At 32.9% G+C, this 23,171-nt stretch overlaps 1 protein-coding gene and 1 non-coding gene across 3 annotated transcripts in view; one reads left to right on the top strand and one right to left on the bottom strand.

Annotated features, from left to right (window-relative positions):
• Positions 1 to 483: 483 nt before the first annotated feature.
• The window catches only part of HIKESHI (Hikeshi, heat shock protein nuclear import factor), a 33,218-nt gene continuing 10,530 nt past the window's right edge, over positions 484 to 23,171 (bottom strand). Inside the window, exons 3-5 of one of the 2 annotated variants that reach the window (XM_006926692.2) lie at positions 8,164 to 8,315; positions 1,818 to 1,936; positions 484 to 711 (exon numbers count right to left, since the gene is read on the bottom strand). In XM_006926692.2, the coding sequence (XP_006926754.1) occupies positions 657 to 711; positions 1,818 to 1,936; positions 8,164 to 8,315 (326 nt within the window). In that variant the 3' untranslated portion in view covers positions 484 to 656. Of the gene's footprint in view, positions 712 to 1,817; positions 1,937 to 2,393; positions 2,527 to 8,163; positions 8,316 to 23,171 lie in introns of those variants that run through there. The other variant, XM_015600645.2, reaches the window with a different exon arrangement.
• On the top strand, positions 16,592 to 16,720 carry LOC112474673. The gene has a single exon (XR_003044526.1). It is a non-coding gene; the product is annotated as a small nucleolar RNA SNORA61 (small nucleolar RNA).

The raw sequence follows: 23,171 nt of genomic DNA, 5'->3' as shown, positions 1-23,171 counted from the left end.
CAGAGCTCTCTTTTGAATGAGACACAACAGCTTTGTCTTCATATGCAAGATAATGAATCCTATATTCTATATAAAAACACCTAACAACATCACAAGTTTAAAATAAAACCTCATCAGTATTAATCATAGCAATTTTGTAAAACAAATACAAATGTATGAATTTGCAGATATAAAAACTGCCAACCTGTGTTAACTGAAAAGACTTGTAATCTTAAGCAATACTAACTGAAAATTTCTCCATATGTAAAAATGTATATTTGATGTTTTTTCAAAAATTCCCTCAAATTTAATATAATTAAGTTAACTAGTCTAGCAAACCAGTAAAAAAATAAAAGATTATGAATGTAATGGCATTTGGCACACTATGCTTGTGAAAATGCTTTATTTTTAAGTAAAAAAAAAAGTGAATCAGCCAAAACAAAATGTTTTGCCTCTGAATAATATTATCAGCTTAAAAGACAAAAGTCATTAATGAGGAACATATTTTCATTTTTCGATGTTTTTAATTTTTTATAAAGATTTTAATTAAGCTTCAGTCACTAAGCAGTTTTTAAACTTAGGTTTCATGATCCTTTAGACTTCATGCTTTTTTAAACAGTCATTTATCTTCAAAACATGACAAATTTCAGAATCCACTAAAAATTATTTTATTCAAATTATGTTTTCCAAAAGAGAGGGTTCTGTGCTAGCCGTCTTTGAAAGTTTTCATACCTACAAAAGAAAAAAGATATTTATAAGAAAATTAAAATAGAATCATAATTTGCCAAATAGCTTAACGAAAAGCAAACAATTTTACGTCATTTCCAAAAAGCTTAAAAGTTAATCTGAAAGTTTAATGACAAATTTACAAAAAAGATAGCATAGTGATTTAAGTATAACTGGCTTATATCAAAGAGCATAAATCATAATAAATTCTACTAATTGTTTGTCTTCTACAAATCTGAGAGTTAGAAGGAACCTAAGAAAAAAATCAAACCTAACTCCACCTTTATTTCACAGATAAGTAGATGAGAGTAATTTGCTCAAAGTCGTAACAAAACTCAAACCTGATATATTTCAGTGTTAGCCATGCTATATACCATGCTACCAATTCTCAACAAACTCTCTCTATGCATTCCCCACCATTGGGATATCCAAAGTAAAAAGAAATACCCAGAACACAGAAAGAATGGAAAGCTGGGAAAATGTATTTATTAATTTCTCATGTACAGGATGCAATATAAAGCACCTTGATGCCTTATAACATGTTTACTTTATTTTATTTATTTATTTTTTAGCGCCTACAGCGCCTGGTCTTCCTAGGTGGTCTCCTATCCAAGTACTAACCAGACTTGACCCTATAACATGTTTACTTTAGATCAAGACTTCTTAAAACTATGGAAAAAGAAAGCTAAGAAGGGTTGGGCCTGGTAGTACCTGGATGGGAGACCACCTAGGAAGACCAGGTGCTGTAGGCTTAAAAAAAAAAACAGCTATGGAAAAAAGTTTTGATTGGTATTTCAAGCCTCATATGTGGTACTTATTATTCAAAATATAAAAAAATTTACACTCCTTGTGGTCCATAAAACACCCGCAACTGTATTTTTCTGTCTTTATAAATTCAAAATGGCTACTATATAAAAGAATATTTAGGGTAAGAACCATTTTTACTCTGAACTCTACAGTACATACTTTATTATGACATGCAAATGGTAATGTATGCTGATGTCTACAATAAAAGAATATGTTTAAATGTCAAAGAAGAAATACATTCACAGCCAAAAAAATTTATATGGTTACTAAAACCTTTAATATTGGAGATAGAAAATGCCCCATACCATTTCAGAACCACATTTGCTGGAATGAACATTTCCGATGGACTTGGTGTCATCTGGGCCTGAGAGATAGCAAATGATGAAGCAAAATTGTAGAAGTTGTCCAACATCTTTTGTGTGAACTGAAAAGTTAATAATGAACAGATTAGTGGGTTATACTAAATATTCTATTTAGACTTTAATATTTTAAATTGAAAATGTTCCCACATTTAATTCGGTTTTAAGGACTGAGTTCTAACAAAGTCTAATGCTGAAAATTAAGGGAGGTCATAAAATGACATTATGGCACAAAAATCATAACAATCTGCCTTTCGTACTTTCTTTATAATTCTCAAAGAACTTCTGTTATCAACTGTTTTAAGTTCTTAACATATTTATTTTGGAAAAAAAAAGGGAAAAAAATTTTCCTTCAAAATATCTTCTTTTATCTCTATCTCTGTTACCAATTATGCCCATCTCCTCAAATACCACCCTCCTCAAATCAAACTATCTCCTCCTATAAAACAGTAACTATGTCTAAGAAGTCTGTTGCCAGAGAGATAAAACTTAAATATAATAAAAGAACAACTGTTTACTTGCCATGAATTGTAAGGAAGAGAAAGGTAACACTATTCCATTTCCTCTATTTCCTGGCCTGTTTCTTCTTATTGATCCTCAAATGGGCAAATCCACTAATATCCTTCACGACTCCTTGGTAGAAGCTAGAAGTAAACTGATTCATATTTCTTGAGAACCAAATGGGTTTAAGTGCTAACCCCAAAAGTAAACAAACTACTAAAGATAATACTACCTTCTAGTCACTCAAAAAGTCTTCCCAGTATCACTTTCGCAGAAACAGAAAACTAGCCAAAAAGACTCCTGCTGTCTCTTTTCTACATGAGAGGAAATGTCTTATTAGTTTTTGTTTAATAATATTAAGATAATTTAATCCAACAGAACCTACCATGAAGGCACCTGAACTAATATCAGAGTCCTGTAAGATCACTAAAAGATCAGTATGGGGGTGAGAGGGAATCGACAACAACCCTCCACACTAGCAACAAAAATTTTTAAATGTAACTTTAAACGAATCCAATTCAGAATAGAAACAAAGACTATAAAATACCTCAGAAGAATACTGAGACAAACTGATAATAAGATTTCTGGAAAATATTCTAAGACTATTGAGAGAGAAAAGAAAACAAAGGAAGGGACCTATCTACCATGTGCAGCAGATAAAACAAGTTCACTGATCAGAAGAGCTAATGTGATAATGGCAGCAATTCTCCCCAGATTAAACTTATAAATGCAATGTTATTTCAACTAAATTCCAACGACGTTTTTCATGGAACTCAACAAGCTGATACTAAAATTATTCTGAGGAATACCTAAGCCTATTTTGATGATTAGGAGGAGGGATTTTGCCTACCAGATATTAAGACTTTTACTTGCAAAGGGACAGGCAAATAAACTAACTGGAATAAAAGAAAGAGCCCAGAAACAAACCTAAGCATATGTGGCAATGTGACATATAACAAAGATGCTATTATTCAGAGTAAAAAAAAACAACAACTAACTACTCAGTCAATGGAGATAAGATAACTAGTTTTCCATAGGGGAAAAATGAATTTAGATACCGTTCTATACCACATACAAACACAATTCAAGAAGGAAATGTTAAAGCTTTAAGAACTAAGAGCATAACATCACATATCTGGGCAGGAAAGGATTTTTCAAATACAAAAAAAACTCCTCACAAATCATAAAGTAAACAACTGAAAAACCTGTCTACATAAAAATATATTAAGTCTATCTGCAAAGGACACCATAAACTATGTTAAAGGCAAGCAACATGCTAGAAGAATAAATTTGCACCATATATAATAGGATTATTATCCAGAACACATAAAAGTCTCTTCCCAAAAAGATAAAATGAAAAAGTACCAAAAATAACACAATATAAAACTGGGTGAACTATATAAACAGTCAATTCCTATAGAAGAAAATACAAATGCAGACCAAAATGTGAAAAGATGCTCAACTTCACTAGTAGTCAGAAAATATATATCAAAACAACAGATACATTCTAATTTTACCCATCAGGCTGGGCAAAAATTTAAGGTCTGATAAATAAAAGTGAGAATGTATAAACATCTATTGATACAGAAATTAAAAAACCAACTGTGGCTCAAACAATGGCATACTATACAATGAGTAAAACAAACTAGATCTATTCCATGTATCAGCACAGATAAACCTTTAAAATAATGTTGAGTGAACAATAACGGTAAGTAGAAGTTTGTGTAGTATGATAACATTTATATGCATTTTAAATATATACAAAAGAGTAAATTAACGAGAGAAAAACAGAGGAACCAGAGAACAAGGGATCCAATAAAAAGAAATAAATTTCTACAGTAATGGTGAAAGGAAGTAATACCGTGGCACAGGTATGCAACAGCTGAATAATCAGTCCACAGTAGAATGAAAAAAAGAGGAAGAGAGTTCTCAAATGTTTCTAAGACAAATTTTAAATTGCTATATTTAAATACATTAAATGGAAATTTACACTTGGCAGAATTTATGCATAAATTAGAAATGGAAACACGAATCCATGCAAAGGAAAAAATGAAGCATTTACTAACCAGGAAAAATGAAGTTACACAAGAATGTAATCATACCATTACACATGGCTCAGCTCTAAAAATATTTTCCTAATCATAATATTGAAAACTCTGAATATTAATTTAATGAAAATCTATATTGGAAAGGTAGAGAAAGAAAGACGTCCATGTTTATTGGGGAGCAGAGAGCTAAGTCATGTTATGTGCCACGTATTGGTAAGTCAATGGAAAACACCTACAACAGATAAACAGAGAAAAGTTTAAGTTTTTCTGACATGGAAGAAAATACAGAAAAAAAATAGGTAAAAAAAAATAATAATGGGGGAGCAGAATATAAGAAGTATAACAGAGGACTGCTGTTTTACATGTGTGGCTATTTGACTTTTTAAACTATGTACATGTACTACTGGTAAAAAACTAAAATGAAATGAGAGTAAGAATATAAACTAGACAAAAAATAAATCTAGGAAGAAGACACATGAAAGTCTTCATACATATCCCACTATACAGAGAGTTCTACAAAGACAGGTATTATTGCATTTTGTCTACTCATTTTTATCTATTTGTGCTTAGAAAACACCTGACACAGTAGGTACACAATAAATATTTGCAACCTGTACTTTACTGTATACTTAAAATATTTCACAATAAAATGTTTAATAAAAATACATAAGCTTTATAATACTCCTTTCTCCACAGGGGATAAGTTCCAAGACTCCCAGTAGATGCCTGAAGCTGCAGATAGTACCAAATCCCATATATACTATGTTTTTTCCTATACATAAATACTTATGATAAATTTTAATTTATAAATTATGCAATTTCACAGAAAAAAATTCATTTTTACTATAGATCTTAGCAACCTCGGCATTTTTTTTTTTTATTAAGTCAAGAACTTTTCACTTCAAGGAAGCACTTTATAACTTCTCTTTGGCAACATCACTACTTATATTTTGGGGCCATGATTAAATAAAATAAGGGTTGAACATAAGCACTGTTACGCCAAGACAGTTGATCTGATAAGCAAGACAGCTATATACAGCATGGATATACTGGACAAAGGGATGAATTCACATCCCAGGCAAGACAGAAAGGAACGGTGAGAGATTTCATCACGCTACTCAGAACAGCATGCAATTTAAAACTTATGAATTGCTTATTTCTGGAATTTTCCATTTAATATTTACAGACCGCAGCTGACCACAGGTAACTGAAACTGCAAAAAGCAAAACTACAGTTAAGAAAGGACTACTGTAATTTATAAATATACAGAGTGAAATAAATGTCTTGTCCCTCTCCAGGAATAAAATCACTTTGGTATATATTTTCCAGATATTTTTTCAAATACAGTCTATATGAGATACTATAAATAACATTTTACAACTTCTTTTTCAGCACAGTCAATTTTTAAATTATTGAAAAAAATCTGAAGACCCAGACTCTGACATTCTTAATTTAGCCCATTCAAAAAGATCATGTGACAAGCCTGCCTTCAAATTCATGGCAACAACCCTCAAAAGTGTGCTGAGCAGCAAACCCATATGGTTTCCCTAGTCCATTCACCCTCCTCCTCTCCTATCAAACTTATTAGTAATCGTTTTAATTTATATTTCCAATATTTCCTTTCCTCTTGATCTTAGCTGATGACCTCTGCTTCCTAATTTAACTGAGCAAATAGACGGAATCAAGAGATAACTCACATAAATTTTCATCACCAAACTGCATCTGTACCTATACCCATTACTATAAACACTGTCCATTACCCTATCTAGTCAATACCTCCAAATGTGCTCACATTTCCTACTCAAGGACAGCCACTTCTGCAATTCTCCCTGCTCTCCTGCATCATCCTTTTTTCTCTCCCTAATGCTTCATTCCTGTCAGTCAAACAGTATATTATCTCCCATTAGAAACGGAGGTCAGGGGGCAGGGAGGCGAGATGGAATTCCTTGTCTCCACAAGCCTTCTCAAGTAACCAAACTATCTGCCTGCCGTCCTTCATAACAAAACTCATCAAGAGTCATCTATATTCACCGTTTCCATTTCTTCCTCTCCAATTCACTCAGACTCTCAGACGCAGTCCGAACTCCCCTTCTACCTCTCTGAACTCTACTCAAAGTTGTTAATGACTTCTACCTGCTGAATCCAATGGTTAATTCTTAGCCTTCATTATCAGCAATGATACTATTGATCACTTCTTCCTTCTTAAAAACCAGTCTTCACTTGGCTTCCAAAGTACCATTTTGGGACTCCTCCTATTTCAGACTGCTTCTTTGCTTTTATTTCCTATCATCTTCTAAGCTTCTCAATTTTGAAATGGCCCTGAGCTCAGTCATTGGTCAACTTTTCTATTTATAGTTACTTCTCTAGTGATCACACTCCCTCAAAACTTTAAATACCATCTCTATACTGATGACTCCCAAATGTGGATCTTTATCCTTGACCTCTTTTTGAACTCTAGACCTGTCACTTCCAATTGGATATCTAACAGACATCCCAAACATAGTATAACCAAAATCCAACTCCTGATTCCACTCCTAACCCATACTTGTTCTTTTCGCAATATTCCTGTGTTCCATTCCTCAAGCCAAAATCTTTGGAGCAATAGTTGATGTCTCAAATCTTTATCTCAGACCTCGCATGTGACCCATGCCATGAAACATTACTACTTCTATCTTCAAATGATCTCCAGAAATCAACTACTTTTTATCACCTCTACTTCTACCTTTCATACCCTTTGGTTCAAGTCATCATCTCTCATATAAATTTTCGCAAGAGCTTCCTAACAGTTCTTCATTCCATCTTTTCCCCACTAGTTTCTCTCCAGACATAAAAGCGAACTTTTTTAAAATGTAAGTTAGATCAATTTACTCTTCTGCTCAAAACTCTTATGTTTTCTCTTCCAAACAAAATATAAGCCAAAGTCCTTATAAAAGGCAATGAGGGCCTATATAATTTATCCTGCAGCCACCTCCCCCATAATCTCCAACTTCATCTTCCGTATCTCATCCTTGCTCACATTACTCCAGCCACAAGGACCTTCATGATATTCTTCAAACTTTAACAGATTTCTACCTCAGTGCCTTTGTACTAGGTATACTTCTGCCTAGATCATCTTCTCCTTCAGGCCTTTGCCACATAGAAGTTAAAAGTCAACCCTTATTAACGACTCCAAATCAATCTTTAAACTCAGTGACTATACCTGTTAGTTGAAATCAAATCCCAATAAAACCATTTTTACTATGCTTTTAAGTTTTTTTGATAATAGTGCTTTGGTGTTAGTTGCCGGAGAAAAATGTGATTGATTGCTTGAGACTTGTAAATTTTCCTTATATACAATCTCCATTTTTTTTTTAATCATTCTATTAAAATTTTTTACACAGAAAAGGAAAAGTCAACCCATATAAATTATATCACTTTTAAGCTCCATGAGGACAAGGATCTTGCTCTTCAGGTTCACAACTATACACTCACAGCCTAGAATACTAATTGTGAGAGGGAAAGATTTGGAAAGAGGGAAACTTAATATTCGAACCCATTCTTATCACTATAAAAACTTAAGTGTCATAAAAGCATTTACAAATTTTAAAATATAGAGAAAGCTGACAAACTGAAAATATCTGTGGAAGCCAATAATCTGTCATATATGTTTACCTTCATTTTTACATTTTCTACCACCAGGCTAATTTTCAACGTATAGAATTTTTAAATTATTTTAGAAAAGAATGAAATGTGCATTGCATTACCTGAGTGAATGAGTCAACTGAGGATACAGCAGCATTACCTACAGGAGTCTGCTGAGCCAGATTGTCCAATAATTCCACTGAAATTCCAATCTGAGCAACAGATGCAGTTCGGACAATATTCATGGCTCCAAATGGGTGTTGGCTTCCTTCTCCTGAAAGAAACCAACATGTGTCACATATTTCAAGTCTAACTTCCATCCATACAAATTCCTTTGTTAGTATGTGAAGAACTTTTGGCCTAAAAAGTTCTGCTACATGAAAGTTTATCTCTTTTCAGATAAATGTAAAAAGCTATAAAGTTTTTACCGTATTAACAAAGAGTAAAATTTTTACCGTATTAACAAAGAGTAAAATTTTCCCCACCAGAAAAATAGCTGTTATTCCTTTCTAAAACTTATTTAAACTACTGCAGCTTATTAAAATGTAAGAAAATTATTTTTTTAAATGAAACTGATAAAATTTCCATTAGAAATAGAAATTAGATAAGTTAGATAAAAGATCCTTAACGCTAATTCTGAGGGAAGGATTTTTTTTAAAGATTTCCAGAATTAGTTTTAACATTTCCTGATTATTCCACTAAAGAAAAATCTTTAAATTGCATTACTGATAAATGACATGGTATATTTTACTAAATGTCATGGATTACCCAACATCTAATGAACTGTTATCAAATAGGCAATAAAGAAATTTGCAGCTTATTCATGAAAGATATTTAATAACTTTTCTCCTTTATGTTTTATAATATATTTCATATTTTCCCCTTTAAAATATATCAAGTATACATCTGATCTTATAAGTGCCAGCTAACTTATACATGGAAAATAGAGGCCAATTTTATTAATCTACATAAGACATAATCAGAAAAGTTAGTCTGATGAGATGAAAAGAACCATACAATGAATAGATTTTTGGATTATCTGATGTTTTTATATGACTATTAAATATTTAAACAGATATTAAAGAACAAAATTCTGAAACAACACACATTCCTAAAAACTACATTCAAGTATCAAAACTATTCTTAAATTTTCAAGCATATGAATAAAAACTTATGTATTTTTCTGTGCTTAAAAAACACACACACCTCACTAAACATGACTTATTTTCAGTATTGTTTTAATTTTCACATATTTGTGAATTTTCCACATTTACTTCTATTATTTATAATTTCTATCAATGTGGGTGGAGAACATACTTTCTATGAATTCAATCTTCAAAATATATTGAGACTTGTATTTTGGCCCAATAAATGGTCTATCTAAAGAAACAGTCCATATGTACTTGAGAAGAATGTGTATTCTGCTGTTGTTAGAAGTCTGTTAGGTTTAGGTGACTTAGAGTGTTGTTCAGGTCTTTTATTTCCTTGATGATTTTCTATCTAGTTGTTCTATCCATTACTGAAAGGAGGGTACTGAAGTTTCCACTATTATTGCTAACCTATTTACCTCTCCCTTCAATTCTGTGAGTTTTGCTTCGTGTATTTTGAGGCTCTGCTGTTAGGTGCACATTAAGTTTATACTTATTATATCTTTTCCATGAATTGACCCTTTTATCATTATGTAATGTCCTCCTTCTACCTCTCATAACAATTTTTGCCCTCACTCTATTTAGTCTCATTTTAGTACAGTCACTCCAGCTCTCCCTTGGTTTCTGCTTGTATATACTTTTTTTATCCTTTACTTTCAACCAATCTATATCTTTGAATCAATAGTTTATTTACCCATGTTTATTTAATCATGTTTATTTACCCATTCTGCAAATCTCTGCCTTTTAATTGCAAAGTTTAATTTTGTGTTAAATAGATACTTGCTAGTATACTATTTTAATTCTCCATGATTTCTTTTAATATATATATATTTTGTTATTTTCTTAGTGATTGCACTGGAGATTAAATTAACATCTTAATTTATAACAACTCAGTTTAGATTAATACAAATTTAATTTCAATAGTATACAAAAACTTTGCTCTTATATAAGTCCTCTCCCTTATGTTGCTATTGTCATAAATTACATTTTTATACATAGTATGCCCATGAACACAAGACTTACAGCTTTTGTTTTATGTAGTCGTCTTTTATAACAGGTTGGAAAAAAAGGAGGCGTTATAAACAAAATGTACATTAATACTGACTTTTATAATTACCTAGTTACCTTTACCTGTGTTCTTTTTTTCCTTCATGTGAATTCAAATTACTATCTCATGTCCTCTTATTTCAATCTAAAGTACTCCCTTTAGCATTTCTTGTAGGATGGGTCTTTTGGGAATGTCATTTCTCCTAACAGGTTGGAAAAAAAGGAGGAGTTATAAACAAAATGTACATTAATACTGACTTTTATAATTACCTAGTTACCTTTACCTGTGTTCTTTTTTTCCTTCATGTGAATTCAAATTACTATCTCATGTCCTCTTATTTCAATCTAAAGTACTCCCTTTAGCATTTCTTGTAGGATGGGTCTTTTGGGAATGTCATTTCTTGTAGGATGGGTCTTTTGGGAATGTCATGTCTCATTTCTGATGGACAGTTTTGATAGAGAATTTGACTAATAGCTTTTTACTTTCAGTCCTTTACATATGTAATCCCACTGCCTTCTAGATTCCATTGTTTCTGGTGAGAAATAGTTATAATCTTAAGGATCCTTGTATGTGATGAGTTGCTCCTCTTGCTGCTTTCAAGACGTTCTTTGTTTTTGGCAGTTTGATTATATGTCTTGGCATGGTTTATCCTACTTGGAGTTCATTGAGCTTTTTAAGCGTGTAGATTGTTTTTTCATGAAATTTAGAAAGTTTTAGGGTCTTATTTCTTAAATATTCTTTCCACTCCTTGTCTCCTCTCTAGGACTCTGATTATACATATGTTGGTATACTTTATGGTGTCTCATAGATCTTTAAAGGTCTGTTCATTCTCTTCATTCTTTTTTCTTTCTGTTCTTCAAATAGACATTTCAAATGAACTATCTTCAAGTTTGTTGATTCTTCTGCCTACTCAAATCTGCTATTAAAATCCTCTAGAGAATTTTGTTACTGTACTTTTTTTTTTTTTAATTATTATTTATGCCTACAGCACCTAGTTTTCCTAGGTGGTCTCCCTTCCAAGTACTAACCAGGCCTGACCCTGCTTAGCTTCCGAGATCAGACATCGGGCTTGTTTAGGGTGGCATGGCTGTTGCCCCACTGGGGCACGAACCCAGACTTTCTGCATGTAAAGCAGAAATGCTAACCGCTACACTATGGAACCACGTCCATTACTTTATTTTTTAGCTCTATAATTTGTATTTAGTTCCTTTTATAATTTATCAATATACTCTATTTGATGATACATCATTCTTGGGATTTCTTTCAGTTCTTAAGCACATTTGAGACAATTTACTTAAAGTTTGACTGTAAGTCCGTCCAATGTTTGTGCTTCTTAGAGACAGTTTCTGTTCATTTCTTCTGTGAAATGGCCTTACTTTCTTGTTTTTTTGCATGCCTCATTACTTTTTCTAGAAAACTGGATGTTGACTATTATAATGTGGTAACTCTAGCAATCACATGTTCCCCTCCCTTTCAGTGTTTACTGTTACTTTTTGCTGTAATTGTTTCTTTTTAAATGACTTTTCTGAATACTGCAAAGTTTGTATTTTTTGTCATGGGTGACCACTGAAGTCTCTATTAGCTTAGTGGTCAGCTAGTAATTGGAAAGAAATTTCCTTAAAATCCTAGAATCAAAAACTTCTCCCAGTCTTTGCAGATGGTCTCTGTGTGTTGGGACATGCCTTCAATATTAAAGCAAAAAGTTTACAATTCTTCACTTCCTGCTTATGCAGAACCTCAAGGTCAACCAGAGGTGAGAGCATAGGGCCTTCCCAGGCACATGCAGAGCCCTGGACAAGTGTGTGGTCTTTTATTCCTAGGTCAAAAAATTTTAAAGCCCTTATTCTTCAAGGTATCTTATTCCCAGTCTTTCCTCTCAACTTTTTTTATTAGTCTATTTTTTGCCTCAACTGTTGTCACTACCTCAAACAGCAGTGACTAATACCTCTGCCTATATTTTTGACAAACACTTCCAGCGTAGTCACTTTAACATGGAAGATTTCAAGTTAGGTGAGATAAAGTCGAGTCTTTTGAATCAGTCATTCAGGGAGCCACCACACAGATCAAAACAAATTCATTCCAATTTTTTGTGAATGAGGTCTATTCTGCTCTCTCTACTACCAGTACCAGTACCAAGAACAGGGGCTATTATTTTCAAGGCTACTGATGAATTGAGGAGCAGGGGATGGGACCAGGGTACATTAAAATGCCACAAGATTCAGCAGTTTTTCTTGACTAAATGTTCTCCTGGTTGCTATAAGCTTTGGGTCAGTCTCCAGAGTCCTGAAAAAGTTGATTTGTAGTTTTGGTCAGCTTTCTGCTGTTGTTGCTTTTATGGAGGCATGAACTTTTGTAGTTTCTTACTCCACCATGTTTATTGTTTTAAACTTAGAATTATGCTAAGTTCATAAAATGTACTGCTATTTGTCTCCAATCATTTCAGTCAAGGAAAGAGGTTCCATACAACCTTCTATTGCCTTAGTTATAACCATCCAGGGAGAGATCTGCCCAAGCAGAAAGGCTTTTCATCTCTAACCTTCATCTTTTATCACACACAAACCCTTGGCAAATGAGTAAGGCCCTTAAATAAAACTGGCTAAGACCCATTGTAAAAGACTCAGGAAATATTCTGACTTCTTCATTTTAAAATTCTCTGGGACTAAGACAACTAAAGAGGGGAAAAAAAGAGAGATTCAAGTCTTCAACAATCTTTAATCTATATGGTCAAAGAGATCTACTGTACAATTATCATTCCTTTAGTCATTCTTATTCTCAAAATGAGTTTGACACAGTAATTGATACTCTCCAAGTACAAAGGTTCTTATTTGCAAACATGAAATAAAATACTGGGAAGAAACATATGAACATAGTATACAAATTTACAGTTAGTGCTCAATTTTGGATCTGAATTCATGACAGCCCAAGTTAAAACAAAAATCCAAAATAGTCTTATGTCAAAAAAAAAAAAAAGAAAGAAAGAAAAAAAAAAGGAACAGCTGAGAAAGTAAAACATCTGACCTGCCCTGGTTTTAAGAAATACATTACATAAAGTCCTCAATAACATTCCAGTAGTAAAAGCAGCACCAAAAATTTTAAGGCTGTTTCTCAAAGTGTCTACCTGCAAGGTAAGTCAAGAGCCTAAACACAAGGTAAAACTCAGAGAAAGAAATCCTACAGGAAACTAGTCCTTATCATTACTTCTGATTCTTCTTCTGGCAATTGCATTGTCAAAATGTAATACTTGAAACTGAAATTTTGAAACTTTTAAGGGCTCACAATTTGTTGAAGAAAAGATGGCTATTTTCTCTGATCCATAATTTGCAAAATATTATCATTTTTACATTTATAAACATTAGTTAGAATAATCGATCCAATCAATTTTTTTTTCTAATCACATTTGTATAAACACCCACTTTCAGCAATGTCCAATTACAACTGTATCTGATCAATTTTGGAACACAAATATAAGAAATGAAAATACTAGCACACATCCTCTTATCCCATAGCCAAGACTTTGTCACAAAATATTGTGTGATTACTTCTTCCTTGTTGAATGATAAAATGGGTAAAAATACCATATTTTCCTTTGGCCCTTAGAAATATACTGCTCAATTATCAATTTTTTTTAGTTTGAGAAAATTCACCTATGAGATCATTATCTGAAGATTCAGTCTGAGATTTTGTTTATATCATCTACTTCACCATCATCATTAAAGCCTAGAATGCTATTTCTTTGTTTTCATTTTCTGATTCATGCAATAATTGTGAAACTTGTTCCTCTGTCAAGTTTTTTCTCTTTGCCATTATGAACAAAATATGAAAAATTATGAATTCCCAATTCTGTTCAATACAAGTGAAAAGCAGACAATAAAGATGGTGTCTCTGGTCTCCTTTTATACTTCTTGAAAGACGAGATAATACTTTGGACAGTGCAATATGAAAACTGGAATAATGCAATGGCAAACTAAGGCTTACAGGCTAAATCTGGCCCAGACCTATTTTGTATGACCTGGAAGCTAAGTATGGTTTTTACATTTTTAAAAGATTATTTAAAGAAGAAAACGCCAGAGAGACCATATGTGGCCTATAAAACCTAGAATATTTACTAGCTTACCCTATACAGAAATATTTGCCAACCTCCGCTCTAAGTAATTCCATCATTTTTCCTTTTTCTTATTATTTCAACTTTTTTTTTTTGCATAGTTGAGAATAACTGATGAGTAATGAAGAAATAATTCTTTGGATGAAATAGCAAGATGTAGAAAAAATAAGATCACTAATATCGTCAAATGCAACTTAGATTTATAAATTGTCCACAGTCTACAGCCATGCCACCCTGAACACGCCCAATCTTGTCTGATTGCAGAAGCTAAGCAGGGTTGGGCCTGGTTAGTACTTGGATGAGAGACCACCTAGAAATATGAGGTGCTGTAGGTGGTAAAGAAAAAAAGAAAAGAAAAAGATATAAAATTGTCCACAGAACCAATATGGTAATTGCAAGATAAAATGAGTTTAAAAAATACATTACTGTTATTTGGAAGACCTCTACAAAAGAATAAAGCTCATGGTGTATAGTTCTTTCTAAGAGTTATAAGTGCCCCCAAAAGAAACTAAAAAACTAAAAGTGAGTCCATTGGTTAAGATATTATAGGTATGCATGGAAGCAAAGAGTTAAGAACTAGAGAAAACAGTTATGCCAAAAATAAATTATTTACTATGAAATGGCATTTGAATATGACTTATGCTAAAAAGCTACATAAAAACAGCTTAATTATTCCTGCTTAAAAGCCTTCTTAGTATTGAATATAAGTATTTAAAAAATTATGTATATATAATTTCTAAAACGTCTTTGCTTCACTTCTATTGATAGTCTGACAAGCCTGAATTATATTTTTCATATTCTGAGAAGAATGTGACTCTCAAAGATTTATCAACAACATTTTAAACCAGATAAAAATTGCAACTCATTTAACATTATATCTAGAATTTGGATGTCTGAAATGTGTCTGAACAAGCAATATTTTCCAAGCACTAAAGTCTATGCTCTCTATACATGCTAAAGCAGGGGTCCCCAACCCCGAGGCTGTGGACCATGGCCTGTTAGGAACTGAGCCGCACAGCAGGAGGTGAGAGGCAGGTGGGCAAGCAAAACTTCATCTGTATTTGCAGCTGCTCCCCAACGCTAGCATCACTGCCTCAGCTCCATCTCAGATCACTTGGGGCATTAGATTCTCATAGGAGCACTGGTCTCTGGTGCCAAAAAGGTTGGAGACCGCTGCTCTAAAGAACATAAAGTAAAAAATACAAACAGTCCCTACTCTCAAAGAGTTTATACTCTAATGGGGGCAGTAACAGTCACTTAACGTTTCTGAACAGGTTTCATTATCTGGGTGATTTTTTAAGACTCCTCCTAGAGCTGTCTTTGATGATTTTACAAAAACCGAATAACCACTTCTTCAGCACCAACTATGTGCCAGGCACTATCATGCATTTTGCATTCATTATCACTAATGCTTGCAAAAACACTTGCACTATAGCTATTATTATCTCTCTTTTACCTGAATTCTCTAAGGTAAAATAACTTGATCAAGACTACTTAGCTAGTAAAGAGAATCATCAGATTCAAAACAGATCTATCAAGCTCCAAAGTTGATGCTCATTTGTTCATTATCCTACCTGCTTAGACCAAATTCTATGGTATGCACTCTTAATTGATTTTAACTCATTATTTAATTCACAATAAGCCATTCAAGAAAGCCAGTCAAGAAATATCAAGAAGTAAAAGATTCTCATTCTGGCTCACTAGCCATTTCATGTGAATAGACTAATATTAGCATCCTGAGCTTTTTTTTGTCCTTTTTACTCCTCCTTGACAAGCTGAACCCAATTTTAAAATGAAAACTAAAATAAGTTTAGAAGTATCTTCCTAGCATCTGAGCTAGATGAAATGAGAAGAGACCATATATTCATGTGTAGAGAAAGCCAAAGCAATGACATTAAAATATGGCAGCAATCCCAAACAGGAAAGAGCAGAATTATAAAGAAGAAATTCAAATGATGATTTATAACAAATTCTAATTTTAATATTTCTTAAAAATTCCTCTTGGGTGCTAAGCATTTTTTCATGGGTATTTTTAATGTCACTGACATGAAAGACAAAGAAAAGCTGAGCAATTGTACCAAACTGAAAACTAAAAAAGTATGACAAATGCAATGCACAATCCTGATTGGATCCTAGGTGGAGGGAGAGGAGGGACTGTTATAAAAGGCATTACTGAGAAAACTGGCAAAATTTTAATGCAGACTATATATCAGACAAGAGAACTGTATTAATGTTAAATTTACTAAATATGAACCCTTTAGTTCCCTTCCCATTGGATCTGAACACCGGTCTTGGTCATAAAAGTAGAAAAAGCAATACTAAAGCTGGCCTCACAGTGTTTGTGGTCTATTATGTAGCATGTGGGCTAGTTTCAAAAAGGGTCAAAAAGAAGAAAAAAAATGTAAAATAATTTTGCTAAGATAATTATACTGTGATTACATAAGAGAATACCCTTGTTCTAGAAAATATATGCTGACGTATTTAGGAGTAAAGAGGCATGATGTCCACAACTCATTCTCAAAATTTTCAGAAAAAAGAACACACACACACACACATCTCATAAACAACAAGTAGCAAAATTGATGAATATGGGAGAAGAATGTAAGAAATTCTTGACACTATTCTTATAATTTTTTCTAATCATAAAAATATTTCAAAATAAAGTTGTTTTAAACTCCTAATACAAAATATACATATATTTTTAAACATCAGAACTGATATGTTTAGAATTTCATTCCACACTAACTCAATCTCACAGTAAGGCCTTGGCAAAAAAAAAGATAAAACCCCACCATAAGGTATCTGATTTTCTCTGAAGGCCTAAAACATAAAATACTAACCAAAGCTCTACCACATTCATTACTCTGTATTACTGATTTGATCGACTATTTCTTATTTTTCTATTAAGTACAATCATATATTAAAGTGCTATAGACCAATAAAAAATAAGTTCCACATAAGTGTTTTCACTATATCTAACCTAATGTCCTACTCCCCCACCTGCTCTTCCAATCTTGGCCTCTTCTGTTTCTCATCTCCACATAATTCTCCACTGCAGATGTCACTGGAATTCTCCCTGACTGAGGCATTGAGCCATTTCCTCATTTTCTTGAAACATTTTACAAATAGTTAACCTACAGAGAAAAGGAAGGTTTCAAGTTGAACTTTGTGTGCATCAGAGTACGTAGATGTGGCTTAAACGAACTCTTCAAATAGTATATGAACTCTACAAATATTTACCTTTGATAGAAAAATGTATATAAATATGCATAAATATGTGCAATATAAATTCTTTCAGTTACATATTTTTGGTAAGAGGAACTGCTTCCACCTTCCAAATTTAAATCAAAATTTTAAACCATAATTTAAAAGATACTGTACTCATGTTCCCTGTGTAATCATGATCCAAAACTTCTTAAACTTAACATTACATGGCAACCTATAATTCATAGTTGTTAAAGGTTTTATTAGATGTTTAATTCATTATAAGTAGACATCAACACTCAGCTGACCTACTATATGAAATGTTGAGTTTTCTTATGCATCTTACAGTTTAATGGTACTACTAAGGCTAAATATCACTTTCAGAAGTCAGGTAAGATATTTTAAGAAAAAAACTTCAAAAAGCACTACGAGATCTGACAATACTAACATCATAGACCTAGAACTACTTAAGTGTATATGGAAACTGGATTTCTAATTCTAAATACAAATACCTTTTGTTTTAGAAATGGACAAATATCAAAAAAGCAGCTATCTCTCAAAAGACTTCATTGAGAAAATAAAAACTACAATCCACTGAGAAAATTCCCAGTACAAACTGGACCAGATCCAGAAAAGCTCTGGGCCAGCTAGTCAAAGCAAAAGTGAGTAAATAATCCTTTTGCCTCTGCTCTGAAGAATGTGAAAATTATGATCTTTGAGAATAATATGTAGAGTGTTTATAATAGCCCTTTTGGCTTCCTACTATCCATATCTGACTCTCTCAGGTGCTAGTAAAAGTTGCGATATTGAACTTTGGTACAAAGATGATGACAATAAAGATAAATATCTTTAATCCAAAATAAGCACCAAAATGTGAATTTTTTCCCTAATGATTTTTGTCATTATATTCAGAATTCCACTAAGTGGATTGATATACCAAGAAAAGCTGAAGATGAGGCCTGAAAAAAATGATCAAATCCAGGTTCATAACTGTCAAACACAGGTATTTGTTAATATTCATTCACCGGACACTGTGAAAAGTTAACCATGTAGCACAGTCTCCAGAGCAACCACTAAAAAAGTAATGCAAAGGTACATAACTAAAAAGCCAAGAGAAGAAATATGTATTAAAAAAATAATAAAAACAAAAGAAGCGCCCCCCCCCAAAAAAGGAAAAAGAAATAGATAAAAACTTAAACCTAACCATACCAATAATATTAAATTTTATGGACTAAACACCTCTTTAAAAGGCAGAGACTGTAAGAAGTAGTCAAAAAAAGAGGCAGCGCCCAACTATATACTGTTTACAAGACACAGATGTAGGTCTAAAGTAGAAAGTATAGAAAAAATATAGCCTGTGAACACTAATCATTAAGAAAGCTAGAGAAGCTGTATAAATTTTAGACAAAGTAGATTTCACATCAGGAGATTACCAGAGATAAAGAGCATTTCATATTAATGAAATGGCCAATTCATTAACCTTACATATTCATAAAATAGAGGAAGAGAGAACAATTGCTATGCCTTTTCTTTTTCCTGCCTAATTGCACTCTTATTACTTGTATTCAACATGGTACTAGAAGGAGGCCTGGGCAATGCAATAAAAAAATAAAAAGAAATAAAAAGCATAAAAATTGGAAGGAAAGAAGTAAAAAGTCTTTTTCACAGATATCATGTTCCTCTACATAGAAAATTCTAAGAAGCTACTAGAACTAATAAGAGACTTTAGCAAGATATTCTACATATGTTAATCTTTCCTTATCCTTCAGGATACAAAGTCAATATACAAAAATCAATTGTGTAACACCACCAAATGCAGGCAAGTATGTAGAGCTACAGGTAATCTCATACATTGCTGGTGAAAATGCAAAATGGTACAGCCACTTTGGAAGGCAGTTTTTTTTACAAAACTAAACATACTCTTACCAAATAATCCAGAAACTGATATTTACCCAAAGAGTTGAAAATTTCTGTGCACACAAAAACCGATGCATGGATGTTTATAGCAGTTTTATTTATAACTGCCAACATTTGAAGGCAACCAGACATCCTTCAGTAGGTGAATGGATAAACTGTGGTACATCCAGACACTAAAAAGAAATGAGCTATCAAGCCATGAAAAGACATGGAGGAAACTTAAATACACAATACTAAGTGAAAGAAGCCCATATAAAAAGGCAATATATTATATGACTCCAAGTATACGACATTCTGAAAGAGGCAAAACTATAGAGATAAGAAAAAAAAATCAGTGGCTACCAGGGGTAGAGGTAAGGTAGAGAGGTGAACAGGAAGAGTGCAGAGGATTTTTAGGGCAGTGAAAATACCCTATGATATTATAATTATGGTTATATGTCATTATACATTTGTCCAAACACATAGAATGTATAACAGCAAGAGGGAACTCTAAGGTAAACTGTTGACTTTGGGGTGATTATAATGTGCCAATTATAGGTTCACCTTTGGTAAATAATGTACCATTCTGGTGAATGATGTTGATAACGAGGGAGCCTAAGCATGTGTGGGGTTGGGGTACACAGGAAATCTTTGTACCCTCTTCTCGATTTTGTTGTAAACTGCTCTAAAAAAATTAAGTCCTAAAAAGAATCAATTGTACTTCTATATACTAGTAACAAACAACTGGAAATACAAAGTATGATCAGAGATTTTGGGACAAAAAGCCAAAATGCCTGACAATAGGTAAACTATATCTATCAACAAAATGTAATATTGTACTACCATTTAAAACGAGTAGAAATAAGGACCATATGCTCTACCTCAGTGTTTCTGAAACTCGTGTTACCTTTTTTTTTTAAATAAACTTAAAAATCTCGTCTTCTACTCACACTTCAGCCCACCTGAAGATCAGAATGTGTCTGTTCCTCACTTTGCTTGGTTAGTAGAAAAGGAGGAAAACAAAAAAGATGGGAAAACTAAATACTTAATACTTTTTAAACACATTATTATTTCACAAACCATTATGAAATAATATTAACTAAAAATGGCAGAAAACAGCAGTTATGACATATGAACTACATACACATGTAAAATAATGGAAAGAAATTTGAAAGTAGTTTTCTCTTTAAACTACTTTGGTAGGGGAAAAGACCTACTACATTTAGACTAATGAATCAAAAATGAGTATCCAAATCCTAATTCCTGCTCTATTTTAGGAACACTCTAAAACTTTCTAGATGTCAAGAGTCTCAACAGTAAAATTAAGAATTAGACTAAATTATTTTTAGGAACTTCCATTCTAACATTCTACGGCTTACTCTGTTATTATACTTGGCAAGAATATGCTCTATTAGTTTTTTATGTAGTACCAAGTACACTGTACCTTTGTTACGACTCTCTAAAAACTGCCATGACAATCATGATCCATTATCCACATTCAGTACCCTTTCTCCAGGCCTCTATACCACTTGTTTTAAAGCCATTTTAATCCAGGAATTCAGTTCCACTTCTAGGAGTTTCTTCTACAGAAATACAGTGCTAGAAAATATGTACAAAGATACATGTAAGAATATTTATTGCAGCATTACTAGTAAAACTAAAAAAATATGGAAACAACCCAAATTTCCATCAACAGGTATTTGTTAAATAAATTACAGTATTACCAAATAATATAAAACTGTTTGAAAGAGGTAGATGTATACATACTGCTTAAAAGTTAGCAGACTTTCTTTTCCGAGCAAAATATTAAATTCCTCTGACATGTGGCCTCTTGAAAACCAGAGGCTAATAATTCCTACCTGTTGTTAAAGATTAACTAGATAATACACATGAAAGCCTAGCAGTGTATTGCACAAGCAGATATTCAAGGTCTACCCTTTCTTCATCCTTTAATTATTGTAAAATCTTCCCGACTTCTCTGGATCTAATCTCAACAAGATTCTCCAAGCCATCCCAGATAATGATTTTCCTGAAACATTATTTTTAATATCATACTCTTGCTCAAACAGTTGCCTACCAAAAAAATTAAACCCCCAATTCCTGACCATTACACAACAGCTCCACTTTGCCTTTAAAACCTTAAACTTTACCCCTGCCCATACCTCTCAAATAGGAGCCTATCATACCACTCTTAAGACTCCTCCTCACTGTCACTTAAAGGTGTAGGGCGTATTATTACTTTTGACTTTGATCATCTCCAAATGCAATTCTCATCCTCCTACTTTGATCCCATTCGAACCTGTTCATACTTCAAGTTCATGGTCCAGTCTCATCTTCCATAGAGCCATTTTCAATCACCTCAGCTCACTAATCTGTTCCTTTCAATACTGTCTTGGAGTGATTTTAACACACACATGTACAAGATCCTAAGATCCTACAAGAGGAGCTATCAATTTGAAAAGTATGTACTAAGAATGAAGAAGACAGTCAATAATTACTTGAAGAGTAAAATATACAACAAAGTTTTAACTACACAAGCAGGTACTTTTTTTTTCCCTGTAACTTATTTAATGGAAATGCCTAAAGTAATTCCTAGTATATTTTCCAAGCCTTTACAATGTAAATAAGACAACTTAAAAATCATGGTATAGCAAAAGACCTATAGTACCCATAGCTAACCACTTTTTTAAGACCCATACCATTTTTAATTTTTAGTATTATTTTTAATAATACACCATTCTCTAATATGAATAACAAGTCTAACCTTTTATACATAAATTAAGAATTCTAATACTTTACGCTTCCAAAACATACTATAAAGAAAACACCCAGAACATTTTAACAGCATGTTATCATTTGTTTAATGTTGATAATGCACTAAGTCTCTAAATATTTTAAGCTGCTTTATTTTTCTTTAATAAAGCATTGTGCTTTCCCCATTACAAATACCACCTTGAAATTTTCAGAGATAAAACTATCAATAGCCATGTTATAATGGAAATGATGAGAAAATTTATTTTTTAAAAGGCAGAAGAAAAAAACCTAGTCATTATCATAATGGAAATAAATCCATTAGCCCGTACTAAATCAAGTATTGCTCTGGAATTGGGTTTTGGACTATTTTATCTAACTCTACGACAGAAAACATATCTCACTGAGTAATTATTATTATTAAAGTTTTGGCAAAAGCAGTTAGATTAATTCATTTTTGATTGCTGAATTTCCTCCAGGTTGGATGAATCTTAAGATCCCAGAATACCCATCCCTCAACTTTTTGAGTGTCACAAGAGAAAAGGGAAAAGACAGCCAAAAGCAATGCAAATAAAAAAGAGGAGGAGGAAGAAGAGAAGGAGGAGGAGGAGAAGGAGGAAGAGAAGAAGAAAGAAAAAAAGAAAGAAAGAAAAAGAAAGAGAGAGAGAAAGCATCTGCAGCAAGGAATATAGTGATAATCATAAACAAAAAAGAAATGTACCCCTTTTCAAACTCAAAATGTTGGCAAAGCTAGGGCAAAAGAAGAGAGGGCAAAGTGAGGACAACTGACAATTTAATTGCTATGTCTCCAGAAACAATCAAAGGGTCCTGGTCTACTGGCTCACAGCCAATATTAATCAATGCATATGAGTCTGGGTACAAAATAAGCCTACACTTTCCCACTATGCAAAAGGTTAATAGCAACTACGAGCCTATTGCTATACCAGCAAAACCTACCACTTTATTTTTAAGGCACTGCTA

This window comes from Pteropus alecto, unplaced genomic scaffold (assembly GCF_000325575.1).
Source record: "Pteropus alecto unplaced genomic scaffold, ASM32557v1 scaffold7, whole genome shotgun sequence".
Lineage (NCBI taxonomy): Eukaryota > Metazoa > Chordata > Mammalia > Chiroptera > Pteropodidae > Pteropus > Pteropus alecto.
Note: the sequence above shows the minus strand (reverse complement) of the source record. Positions and strands in the feature narration are given on the sequence as shown.